Here is a 12,674-nt window from a genome sequence, read left to right as displayed (position 1 = left end):
AGTTTTGCAGCAGTCTGAAGAATTGCACGTTTTTGTGCTTCTTCATCATCTTCTCGTGGTGCATTGTCGTGGTCACGGAGGATCTGGGACGTGTTTTTCTCTGAAAGTCACAATGTCTTTTCAGCCTCTACCCTCTGCCATGAATATAGATTCACCATATCGTTTTTTAAGCTGTTCCTTCATGTATTGGTTCCCATATGCATTGGATTCACTATCGCCCAGGTATTGTTCCATTCTAGCCACGAGGTCTGTAATTGTTAACTGTTCCTCATCATTGTCTTCAAGAAAAGAGCACACCTTATCGAAAGCCTCATTCTGGTCACTGTCCTTAGGCCTTCCCATTTTTGGTCTCTTGTTTGACTCAGTCGGCTTGAACCGTTGTGGAATGTCTCGCATTGTGCGAAAATTAATGTTGCAGGACTTGTGGTACACGCAGTCAGCTGCATGGAGATCACCCTCAAAATATTCAATGCGGCCTTGAACAGCAATGGCCCATTCATCGCTCCTTGTTTTACAATGTACTGATATAGTTTTAACAAATGCGTCAGTCTTCACGTAGCCAAAACTGGCTGTTTCTGCATGGCCTCGCTTTGGGTCCTCTTCCTTAACTTCAGTGCCGCAGAAAAGGCAATGTGTTTTACTGTCATATGGTCCCAGGGAAATGCGAGCACTCCTCTTGACTGATGGACCTGATTCCGCATGATCCTTCTTGGTTAAAGCAATGTCCTTTTTGTTTATGTGATTCACTCGGCATGATTTGTGAACACTGGTACCAGCTAGAATTCTGATGTCGACACCCCTTTCGGCACTTGCACGGTTGATGTCTTCTGCTCCTTTCTCACGAACTAATACCGTTTCCTCACAGTCAAATCCCCTTTGGCATAAAGGGCAGGTCTCTTTACCATATAAAGAGTTCATTTTCTATCTCTGAAAATACAAAAATGAGATCTTTCAGAAGCATGCAGTCAATTTACATTGGCCATATACATTGAATGCCATCAGAGCATTCTCCGTCCCTGAAAACCGAGATATTTATGTAAGATATATATGAGGAGGAAACATACTATGGAATAATCTGCATAGTGGTTCGTTTTCGACGTAGTGAATCGTGCATGGTTTTGTGACATTCTTATCATGTCAAAAATTTTTACTTTCCCATGGTCCATTTCTGTCCAACTTTTGACATGTTCCGAAGTAAGTCTTAAAATACAAGGGAATGCAATAAAACAAAAATTTGCAATTTTTTTGGGGTACGGCTGTTCTGGTTGTATATTGACCCGTCTATAGAGCAAAACCTCAGGAAAGGTGGTTAAAAAGAACCACACACAAGGTAACATCTACAGATGCATCGGGTGACGTAACCTTTTCGAACCTTGCCTGCATGTCAAAAGCTTGGCCTGTCAATGAATGAGGTTTTCGTTTTGGAATGGCATTGTCCTCATTAGACCGCTTTTGCGGTCAAATATGTCCAATAATTAGCGATAGTTTGATCACCATGGAATTGCATTTTAGGTATCATTTCAAAAATTCCACAATTTTTTTTTAACCATTACAAGATCCAAAACAAATATTAAAATAACAAAACAACGGCTTTGTGAGAATTTCCAGACAGACTCGGTACAGTACTTGTTAACAATGCCAGTCAGCTCCAGCAGTTTCTCTTCCCCCTTTTTCTTCACTTCATCCGTGGCATCCGCATCCCTGCCTCTCAAAATTGGGATCTCAAACGTCTTTTTGAACTTGTTTACCGTTCCTGCAAAATATTCAAGAACGAGAGTTCGACAGTGCGCACAACTATAAAGAAAGAACGGATTAAAGTGCATGGCCGTTGCACGAGCAAGGAGTGAGTGCAGAAAAGGAACAAAAAGGTTCAAAGAATCCCCAATTTTAATCGGTTTTATTCATCACACCCTGCGGGCATGCTCACCCAGGATGCCGGCATTGACAAATTGCACCAAAGAGAAGTACTCCAGCAGATCGTTCTGGATGGGGGTCCCCGAAATGAGAATGCGTCGCTTCGCATTGAGCTTGTCCAGTGCCTGATAAGTCTGGTTGTCAGAATTCTTGAGTCGATGTCCCTGGGAGCAAAAAAAAAAACCAAAAAAAAAAAATACCAAGATCGTTGATTCATTAACTAATTGCACAAACATGAAAATGTGCAATAAACAAATTTTTGATATTAGTTCTGTGGAGGCAGAAGTGAGGGATCATTACGAGAGAGTTAAACGGACCTGATTTGAAGAGACATACTTGATAAATAGGCTTTGTGGTGCTCAACAGTGTCCGACATGAGTTTCCCAATGACTGATAAAGAAAGCTACAAATAAGAATCAAAAACTATAAGGGCACTCGGTAGAGCGTATACCTCTGCCAGGCTGATTAGTTTACGTTTTGTATCCCACTGATAGGCCAGATCTAGATTCGGACCTCAACTAAAATTAAAATTGGTTTGTTCTTGTCACCGAACCAAATAACCCACCGAGTTTCGTCCAAATCAATCCATAACCTTATGAGATATTGTGCTCTATATCATTTTAACACCATCACTAAATGGTGAAGAATCACTCAAAAAAATTCTTTGTTCCACATCCAGATTTGGATCTTCACCAACATCGAATCTATTCTTCCTCATTACATACCCAACCTGCCCACACCAAATTTCATCTGAAACCGTCCACAACTTTTTGAGATATCCTGCTACAAGTAGTTTTGGGTCCAACCTGCCAATGGTGACGAATCACTCAAATTCTCAGATCCAGATCCAGATGTTCACCAAAATCTAGAAAATGTCCTTTTCACAAACCCAAGGTCAGGTCAGGTATGGGAGCATGTGCCGGAGCAGCGCGTCGCTGTGTCCACTTTCTGCCAGCACTCCAGGGGCCTCCGTCTGGCCATCCCCCAGGCAGATGCCTGGCCCATCCCGATCTCTTCGAGATGATCAACCTGCTGCAACCATGAGGCACGCGGTTGGCCAATTGGCCTCCTCCACTCACAAGGCTCCTTCGCTGAGAGAATCTGGTGAGCAGGATCAGCATCAGGAAAACGAGCCACATGTCCATATGGCCACAGCTGATGCTCATGGACGATGCAGGTAACAAATCTCTTTTCAGTCTCTCTCAGCAACCGCTAGTTGGACACAAAGTCCGACCTGTGATAGCCAAGGATTCGCCGAAGAGACCTGGTACCAAAGGAATCAAGTCTCCAGCTCAGAATCCAAGTCTCACATCCGTAGAGCGAGATTGGAAGCACCAAGTACCTGAAAATTTGGACTTTTGTCGTCCTGCACAGGTACTGACAACGCCACACCCAATAATCCAGTGAATCCACGACTCCCCACGCCTGGCCCAGACGTCTATCGACCTCTGCCTCACAGCCAGCAGAGACATCAACAGCACTGCCAAGGAAAGTGAACCTCTCCGTGACCTTAACATCCGCGCTACAAACAGGTACAGACAAGATAGGAGAGGAGGAGGAGATTGGGACCACACTCTGTGCAGAGCGTTGGTGCTGCGTAAGCAGTCTCCTTGGCTACTGAGCACAATCCTGGACGGGTCACCTCTCCAACACAGTATACCAGCATGCTGACACTCATTTTGCTGACCTCGGAAGGATGACAGGCCGAGTTAACCACACCTTGTATTAATTCAATAGCTGAACGGGATTTGAACTAAGGACCCGAGGAACCAAAGCCCGCCACCCTAACCATTAAGCCAACAACAGGCATTAGACAAGATAGCAGCACGCAAGATTTCATTGAAAGCCTGGATCCTAGCTTTGACCAAGGAAACCCGTAATCCCAGCGGCTCTGACTCCTCATTCAACACCTTGAGGGCCCCCAAAAGGATATTCAGTCTCCGCAAAGCTGACTGCATCATCTGCGAAATCAAGGTCAGAGATCTTGACATCACCAAATCGATGCACCACAGCTTGATCTCTCCGACATCCTCTGCAGAATGCAGTCTGTACAAGCGCTGAAAAGGGTGGGGGGCAGTACACACCCCGTCTAACTCCAGTCACAACTGGACAGAAGTCGGAGATGGGATCACCACATCTCACAGCACTCTCAGTACCAGAGTATAGTTCAGACATCAGATTGACTAGTTTTGGTGGCTCCCCACAGAGACCAAGAATCCTCAGGAGGGCATCCCGATTTACTGAATCAAACGCTTTGCAGAGGTCAACATAAGCTGCAAGCAGCCCCTGCCGAAACTCTCATCTGCGTTTGGTGAGAACCCGAAGAGCAAGGATACGTAGTCAATCGTTGACCTCTTTGGTGTAAAGCCTGACTGCTCTGGGCACTTGTGCCCCAAGCAGATGGTGGCGAACCCGATCAAGAATTATCAGAGCAAAGACCTTGCCCGGCACCGAGAGCAGTGTCACTCCTCGGTAGTTGTTGCAATCCTGGCGATCATCCTTCCCTTTCCAAAGAGGACAAGGCCCCTCTTCCAATTAGTTGGGATGATGCCTGTGCTTAGGATGAGCACAGAACTACATGCAACGACATGAATACAGCATTTCTACGGGAATTGATAAGTTTAGCATGGATGCCACAGATCCCAGGAGCTTTACCCCATTTCAACCGGTTCACCGCAGCTTGTGTTTCCAGAAACGAAGGTGGATCACCTTGGTGCAGCCACTAAAAGTAACCAGCCCAGCGGGCCTTTACTTCTGACTCCTCAGTCAAGAGCCTACCACCCTCCGCTCTCACTGCAGTACACTGAGGGACGGGCTTGGAGGAACGCAATGCGTAAATTCCCCTGTAAGCAGGAAGAGAATCACGACCGCAGGTGATGCTCTACCCCCTCACAGATTCCTCACACATCAGCCTCTTTGTCCACCCTCAGCGCACATACAGTTTTATGCCTCAACTCCCTGAACAGCTCAGCTCTGCCATTAAGCCTGGCCCTGCAAGTCTGGTCACTGGTATCAAGCGCCTCTTGAGACACAAAATTCTTCTTCGCCTTTCGGTGAGTTCCAATACATCCACCGGTATCATCAAGGATGGTGGTCTTGAAGGCACTCCACAACTCCTCAGGATTCTCCAAAGCACCCAGACCCATAAATACCCCCACAGCCTGTTCGTAAGATCAGCTGGCCTCTCTTCCTTGAGCTTGCCAACATCCATCCGAGGCTGGGATGGTACCATTCTCCCGTGTGTTAAGCTACAACTTCAGAGTTGCTCCAACAACCCTGTGGTCAGTATTGAGGAACTGAGCACTCCGGTCGATCCTGCAGTTTTGGATCATCCTCCAGCGACCACCAGCAAGAACATGGTCAATTTCCTTTGCTACACCACTAGTGATGGAATACCAAGTTCAGCGATGAGCCTGTGGGTGCTGAAACCGTGAACCAGCCACCACAAGTCCATGACTTCTTGCAAAGTCAAGGAACTTAGTGCTGTTCTGGTTTACAGTTCCAGACCCATGGGGACAAACACGTGTCTCATAACCATCCCGATCAGTTCCATTCGATGCATTTAAATCCCCCAAGATGAGAAGAGTATCTCAGCTGCGGCACTGATCAACCACAGACTTGAGCGCGTCATGGAATGCGTCTTTCACGGTGAGATCACTCGTCTCAGTGGGAGCATACACAGAGACCAGGGAAACGTCACTCAACGGGTGACGAATCCTTTGTCTCATAATATGCTTGTTGACCGGTGTTGCCTTGGATTATCATTGGAGTCAGCTTATTGGACACAGCTACAGCAACTCCTTGGGCATAGATCACCTTGAGCAAATGATAGTGTGGAAAGAGAAGAAAAGATGTGCAAGACTGGCAAAGCAGGTTTGTAGCTCATGCCATCCGGTCCAGTTGCCGAATCAGTCGAGGGGTGTTAGAAACTTCCTTCTCGGGTGCAAAAATATAGGGTTCAGGAGCAGTTGGGTGTGACTCGGTTGGGTGGGTACAGAGAGTGAGGGGTTGGAGACAATATTTGGAAGCAAACACAGAGTTGAGGCATTTGGCCTTCTCATGAGCAGAATGGGCTGTGGTGCCATTTGAAGAGAGGGAAGGGATGGAAGGGGAGCAGACTCCAGTCAGACTTCACAAGGCACCATCAGGTTTTAAAGAAGGGAGACAAGTCGAAGTTCAACAATGAATTAACACCAAGTGGGTTGACTCAGCCTGTCAACATTCCAAGGTCAGCAAAACGAGTACCAGCTTATTGGAAAACGGGGGGTATTGCATCAGCAGCACAGCCATCTGCTGCATACAGATAAATATTCCAATATATTACCTGCTATGTTGAAACAAATGCACGTTATCATATCCTTCGTAAAAAGAATGTTTCGACCAAGTATTCAGGCCTTCAAAAACGTGTTACTCAAATGTCAAGATTGCATGAAGTCCATTATATATTCTTATCTACCATAGTTGTCACAAAGTTGCCAGAAGAGCCGAGAGTACTTTCTGGATGTTGGTCCAGGTGCGAGGCTTCATTCCCTCAATCATGGCCAGGATGATTGATTAATCCATCAACCATGGCACAGGTTTTATGCTTTTGAACCAATGCTGTGGAATAGAACAATGAACTTCACCTGTCAGCAATTTAACTTCGTTTTTCTACCGTATTTTCCGGTGTATTGACGGTGACCGTATATGAGTCGTAACCGTTTTTCACCCTCAAAAAAATAAAATAACAAATAACAAGAGCTCAAGTGAGCACAATATACGCCCGAACAAGAAGGAAGAAACAGAATTGTGCGACAACATGGAAAACAGCATCCTGGTTGCCATGGCAACCACTTTAGATGACGAACGTATGTCATGACACACCGTCTCCACAGTCTGTAGCTATGTACCAAATATGAAACGTGAAAGTTGAAAACTTTGGGAGTTAGAGTGTGGACAGGAACGAACGGACGGACGACAGGTATCACATAATACGCCCCGATATATATAGGTATATATATATATATATATATATATATATATATATATATATATATATAAATATAAATATATATATATAAATATATATATATAAATATATATATATAAATATATATATATATATATATATATATATAAATATATATATATATATATATATATATATATATATATATATATATATATATATATATATATATATATATATATATATATATATATATATATATATATATATATATATATATATATATATATATATATATATATATATATATATATATATATATATATATATATATATATATATATATATATATGCTGTCAGGTCAGGTTCGATCTTTGACCTGCTACAGGTACCATGTAAACCTGTACTAACCTGTTCCATGGTCGGGTTGTCGGCGACTAAACCGTCTCCCCCACCAGGTTTTCTGGTGAGGAGGGTGTTTGGATATGGACACCCAGCAGGATTAAAAACAAAACCTGTCAAAGGGCAGAGGAGCTCCTTGTGAGCCAACGGCCATCCATATCTAGTGCCCAACTGTGTCTGCGGACGTCCTCCTGCAGTTGGGTTACTTCTTATTAGGAGGTTGGTGGCAGGATCTGCACTCCGGCCACCGTAAAACCCTTCATTCCGCAAAACGCAAAAACGCAAAAACGCAAAAAAATCTGAAAACCCACTCCGTGGGAGTACCTCCTGCGCAGCTTCCCTTCGCAGGGCAGCTCACCGGATGACGGGATTGGGGCAAAGCCTTCGGGATCCCCGATCTTTGATGATAGGAGGGAAACCACGGGGTAACATCCCTGGGTCAGATTGCGGGAGAGTGTGTCGGAGTGGTGCTGAGGTGTCGTCCACCAGACGGCGGTCTCCTTGGGTTAACCTGAGGCGGTCCCTTCGGGTGGGTGCCTGGAATGTCCTATCCCTAAGAGAGGATGATCACCTGTCTCTGTTATCATCTGAGCTCAAGCGTTTGGACATCGGGATTGCAGCTCTCTCTGAGGTTCGGAGACCGGATTGCGGCGAGATAATGGTGGGTGGTTACACCTACTATTGGTCTGGTCGCTCTGATGGTTACCATACCCAAGGAGTTGCTGTAGCTGTGTCCAATAAGCTGACCCCAATGATAATTGAGGTAACACCGGTCAACGAGCGTATTATGAGATTAAGGATTCGTCACTCCTTAGGTGTCATTTCCCTGGTCTCTGTTTATGCTCCGACTGAGGCGAGTGATCTCACCGTGAAGGATGCATTCTACGCCACACTCGAGTCTGTGGTTGATCAGTGCCCCAGACGAGATACACTTCTAGTCTTGGGGGATTTCAATGCATCGACTGGAACTGATCGGGATGGTTATGAGGTGTGTGTTGGTCCCCATGGGTCAGAAACTATGAACCAGAATAGCACTAAGTTCCTTGACTTTGCAAGAAGTCATGGACTTAGGGTGGCTGGTTCATGGTTTCAGCGCCCACAAGCTCATCGCTGGACTTGGGATTCCACGCTGGCAGTGTGGCAAAGGAGATTGACCATGTCCTCATTGACGGTCGTTGGAGGATGATCCAGAACTGCAGGGTCTACCGGAGTGCTCAGTTCCTCAATACTGACCACAGGCTTGTTGTAGCAACTCTAAAGCTGCACCTTAAATCCTGGAGAATGGTACCATCACAGCCTAGGCTGGATGTGCCAAGCTCAGGGATGAGAGAGTAGCTGAGGAGTTTGCGAACAGGCTGAGTGGACACTTGGGGGGTCTGGGTGCTTTGGGGGGTCCTGAAGAGTTGTGGAGCGCCTTCAAGACCACCATCCTTGATGTTGCCGGTGGATGCCTTGGAGCTCACCACAGGGCAAAGAAGAATTTTGTCTCTCAAGGGACACTGGATACCATTGACCAGAGTCGCAGTGCCAGGCTGAATGGCAGAGCTGAGCTGTTCAGGGAGCTGAGGCGTAAAACTGTACGTGCACTGAGGGTGGACAAGGAGGCCTATGTGCGAGGAATCTGTGAGGGGGTAGAGCATCACCTGTGGACAGGTGATTCTCGTCCCGCTTACAGGGGAATTCGCGCATTACGTTCATCCAAGCCCATCCCTCGGAGCACTGCAGTTCGAGCAGAGAGTGGTAGGCTCTTGACAGAGGAGTCTGAAGTGAAGGCCCGCTGGGCCGGTTACTTTGAGCGGTTGTACCAGGCTGTTCCCCCAGCTGTCGAGTTGGACGTCAAGGGTGTTACAATCCCTGTTGCTGACCCTCGAATCAACAGTGGTCCACCTTCGCTTGTGGAAACACGGGCTGCGGTGAACCAGTTGAAACGGGGCAAAGCTCCAGGGATCTGTGGCATCCATGCTGAACTTCTCAAGGCTGGTGGAAATGCTGCACTCGTGTCGTTGCATGCTGTTCTGTGCTCTGCCTGGAACACAGGCATCATCCCAACTGACTGGAAGAGGGGCCTTGTTGTCCCTCTCTGGAAAGGGAAGGGTGATCGCCAAGACTGCAACAACTACCGAGGGGTGACGCTGCTCTCAGTGCCGGGCAAGGTCTTTGCTCGGATAATTCTTGATAGGGTTCGCCACCATCTGCTTGAGCACCAGCGTCCAGAGCAATCAGGCTTTACACCAAAGAGGTCAACTATTGACCGTATCCTTGCCCTTCGTGTCCTCACCGAACACAGACGAGAGTTTCGGCAGGGGCTGCTTGCAGCCTATGTTGATCTCTGTAAAGCGTTTGATTCAGTGAATCGGGATGTCCTCTGGAGGATTCTTGGTCTTCGTGGGGTGCCACCAAAACTGATCGATCTGATGTCTGAACTCTACTCTGGTACTGAGAGTGCTGTGAAGTGTGGTGGTACCATCTCTGACTTATTTCCAGTTGTTACTGGAGTTCGTCAGGGATGTGTACTGGCCCCCCACACTTTTCAGCACTTGAATGGACTGGATTTTAGGGAGGATGTCAGAGAGATCAAGTTGCGGTGCATCGTTTGGGAATGTCAAGATCTCGGACCTTGATTTTGCAGATGATGCAGTCATCTTTGCGGAGACTTTAGACATCCTCTCGAGGTGCTGAATGAGGAGTCGGAGCCGTTGGGATTACGGGTTTCTTGGGTCAAAACTAAGATCCAGGCTTTCGGTGACATCTTGGATGCTGCTGTCCTGTCTGTGTCTGTTTGTGGTGAGGATGTTGAGGTCGTGGAGAGATTCACTTACCTTGGCAGTGATATTCATGTCTCTGCTGGCTGCGAGTCAGAGGTCAATAGACGTCTGGGTCGGGCCTGGGGAGTCATGGATTCACTGGATCATGGGGTGTGGCGCTGCCGGTACCTGTGCGGGAGGACGAAAGTCCGAGTCTTCAGGTCCTTGGTACTTCCAGTCTTGCTCTATGGGTGCGAGACTTGGACTCTGACCAAGGATCTGAGACGGAGACTTAATTCCTTTGGTACCAGGTCTCTTCGGAGAATCCTTGGCTATCGCTGGTCGGATTTTGTGTCCAACGAGCGGTTGCTGAGAGAGACTCGGATGAGATTTGTTACCTGCATAGTCCGCGAGCGTCAGTTGCGGCTGTATGGACATGTGGCTCGTTTTGCTGACGCTGATCCTGCTCACCAGATTCTCTCAGCGAGGGAATCTCATGAGTGGAGGAGGCCAGTGGGCCGACCACGTGCCTCATGGTTGCAGCAGGTTGACCATCATCTCAAGGAGATGGGGATGGGCCTGGCATCTGCCTGGGGGATGGCCAGACGGAGGCCCCTGGAGTACTGGCGGAAATTGGACGCAGCGACGCGCTGTTCTGGCACATGCTCCCATACCTGACCTATATATATATATATATATATATATATATATATATATATATATATATATATATATATATATATATATATATGTATATATGCTGTCAGGTCAGGTTCGATCTGTGATATATATATCAGGCGTATAAAAAATGGTATGTTACTTGAAGCTGTATTTCTCAAACAAGTTGTGAGGATGAATCTGGACAGAAAATTGTACAGGTTCAAACCATCATTTCACAAGGTGGGCTAAAACACAGCACCACATGCATGGCCAATCTGTGGCTCTTCTGCCAGTTGAAGGCAATACATTTATCACTAACTAGGAATGCATGAGGAATATGCAAATAAATAATGTTCCATTTTTGCTTGCATCTTATGAATAATTCCAAGTGGTTGTGCATTTCTTTGGTACTCTTTCACGGCTGAAGCGAAGCACCGAGAGGCTCAACGTTTTGGTGTAGGAGTTTCAGAATCTGGGTAAAGTTTCAAGTTAACACGTGTTTGTGTTTTTCTTGAAGACAATTTTGAGGCCACCAAAGGCTGCTTATAAAGTGTACATTAGGATGTGGAGTCAGGCAGTGCTGCCAACTACCCACAGGCAAAAGGTGACCACCATGGCTTTTCAATGTCAACACGTCACCTGGCTGGACAAAAGCGGGACCCCCCCCCCCCCCAATAAATAAATACTTATGGCATCTTAGGAACCAAGCAAAGTCTCATGGTGTGACCTGGGTTCTATTACTCAGATAAATGAGCCGAGATGCATGAAAAGTAGTAGTTGTCAATTTACAGTCATAAGTAGGGTGAATATACTGATTCTGGCTCACTTTTCCCTATGTAAATGAATGGAGGATTTTCAGTGATTACCTTTTTTTTCCCCTAAAAATAAACCCCCTTTTTATCCCAAGGTATATTTATTTGTCTCCCCTTTTAACCTAGGGGCTCTCTATTCAAATAACCCATACAACAAGATAAAGATTTGTTAAAGGTGATTCTAAAGAAATATCTGAAACGTCTAAGCCTCGGGACACTCTTTATCAAATAACCGATGCATATTGTTTAGCTCACTCATTGAACCTATAAAGATTTGTTCATTCTCAAATTCCTTCAATAGTTTAATTTTCTTTGCACAATAATCCCCATCTAAAATATTGAAAAACAAAACATTTGAATCTTTATATTTTTTAAGATACCCCTTTTGTGCCATTACGAAATGATAAACTTCTCTTAATGCTCTTGTTTGACCACCTCCTGAGCCACAGGTTATTTTTGTTAAGCCACGCCCACTTTCCTCTAAGCCCCGCCCACCCCCTGTGAAAATTTTTATAAGCCCGCCCACTTTTCTTTAAGCCCCGCCCACTTTCACGAGGTATTCAATAAGCCACGCCCACTTTCTTCTAAGCCCCGCCCACTTTTCAGTGAAATTTTTTATAAGCCCCGCCCACTTTTGCCAAGCCCCGCCCACTTTTGATAAGCCCCACCCACTTTTCATGAGGTATTTTTTATAAGCCACGCCCACTTTTCCTAAGCCCCGCCCACTTTTGCTAAGCCCCGCCCACTTTTCATGAGGTATTTCTTCTAAGCCACGCCCACTTTTCCTAAGCCCCGCCTACTTTTGCTAAGCCCCGCCTACTCTTACATCATTTCCAGTTCATCTCTGACTCACAAAGAAATCACTAGAAAATTCCAGCATGTTATGGTTTCCATGTTATGAAATGGTTTCCAGCATGTCATGAAATTCCACCAGGGAATTTCCACATAACAGGAAACCACACCCAACAGTCTTTCCCTATAAAAGCCTCAAGCCCAGGCTCCATTTTAAACATTTTTTTGCTGGTGATGGTGTGCTGTGTGCTTGCCTGGAACTCTCTGACTTGTATGGAACTAAACCTTCAAGTTGATGAACTGGATTCAAACCTCTTATCCATTGAGGTAAGATTTTATTTCCCTATTTTTAGTTCCTTTTAAACATCGACTCGTTTAATAATTAAATAACTTAATTAATAC

The 12,674-nt window shown here is 45.8% G+C and overlaps 1 protein-coding gene across 6 annotated transcripts in view; it reads right to left on the bottom strand.

Moving 5' to 3' along the window:
- RAD54L (RAD54 like) overlaps nt 1-12,674 on the bottom strand; it is a 115,264-nt gene that overhangs the window by 39,724 nt on the left and 62,866 nt on the right. For all 6 annotated transcript variants that reach the window (XR_015059269.1, XR_015059270.1, XM_085885341.1 and 3 more), the window contains 2 exons: nt 1,928-2,078; nt 1,627-1,753 (listed from right to left, as the gene is read on the bottom strand). Coding sequence is in view for 4 of the 6 variants with exons in the window: in XM_085885341.1 (XP_085741467.1) it covers nt 1,627-1,753; nt 1,928-2,078 (278 nt within the window). In the remaining 2 variants the exon portion in view is untranslated. The remainder of the gene's footprint in view (nt 1-1,626; nt 1,754-1,927; nt 2,079-12,674) is intronic.

The sequence above is a fragment of the Eptatretus burgeri genome, chromosome 6 (assembly GCF_056783735.1).
Source record: "Eptatretus burgeri isolate ZD-2024b chromosome 6, Ebu_testis_v1, whole genome shotgun sequence".
NCBI lineage: Eukaryota > Metazoa > Chordata > Myxini > Myxiniformes > Myxinidae > Eptatretus > Eptatretus burgeri.
This window is presented reverse-complemented; position numbering and strand designations above follow the sequence as displayed.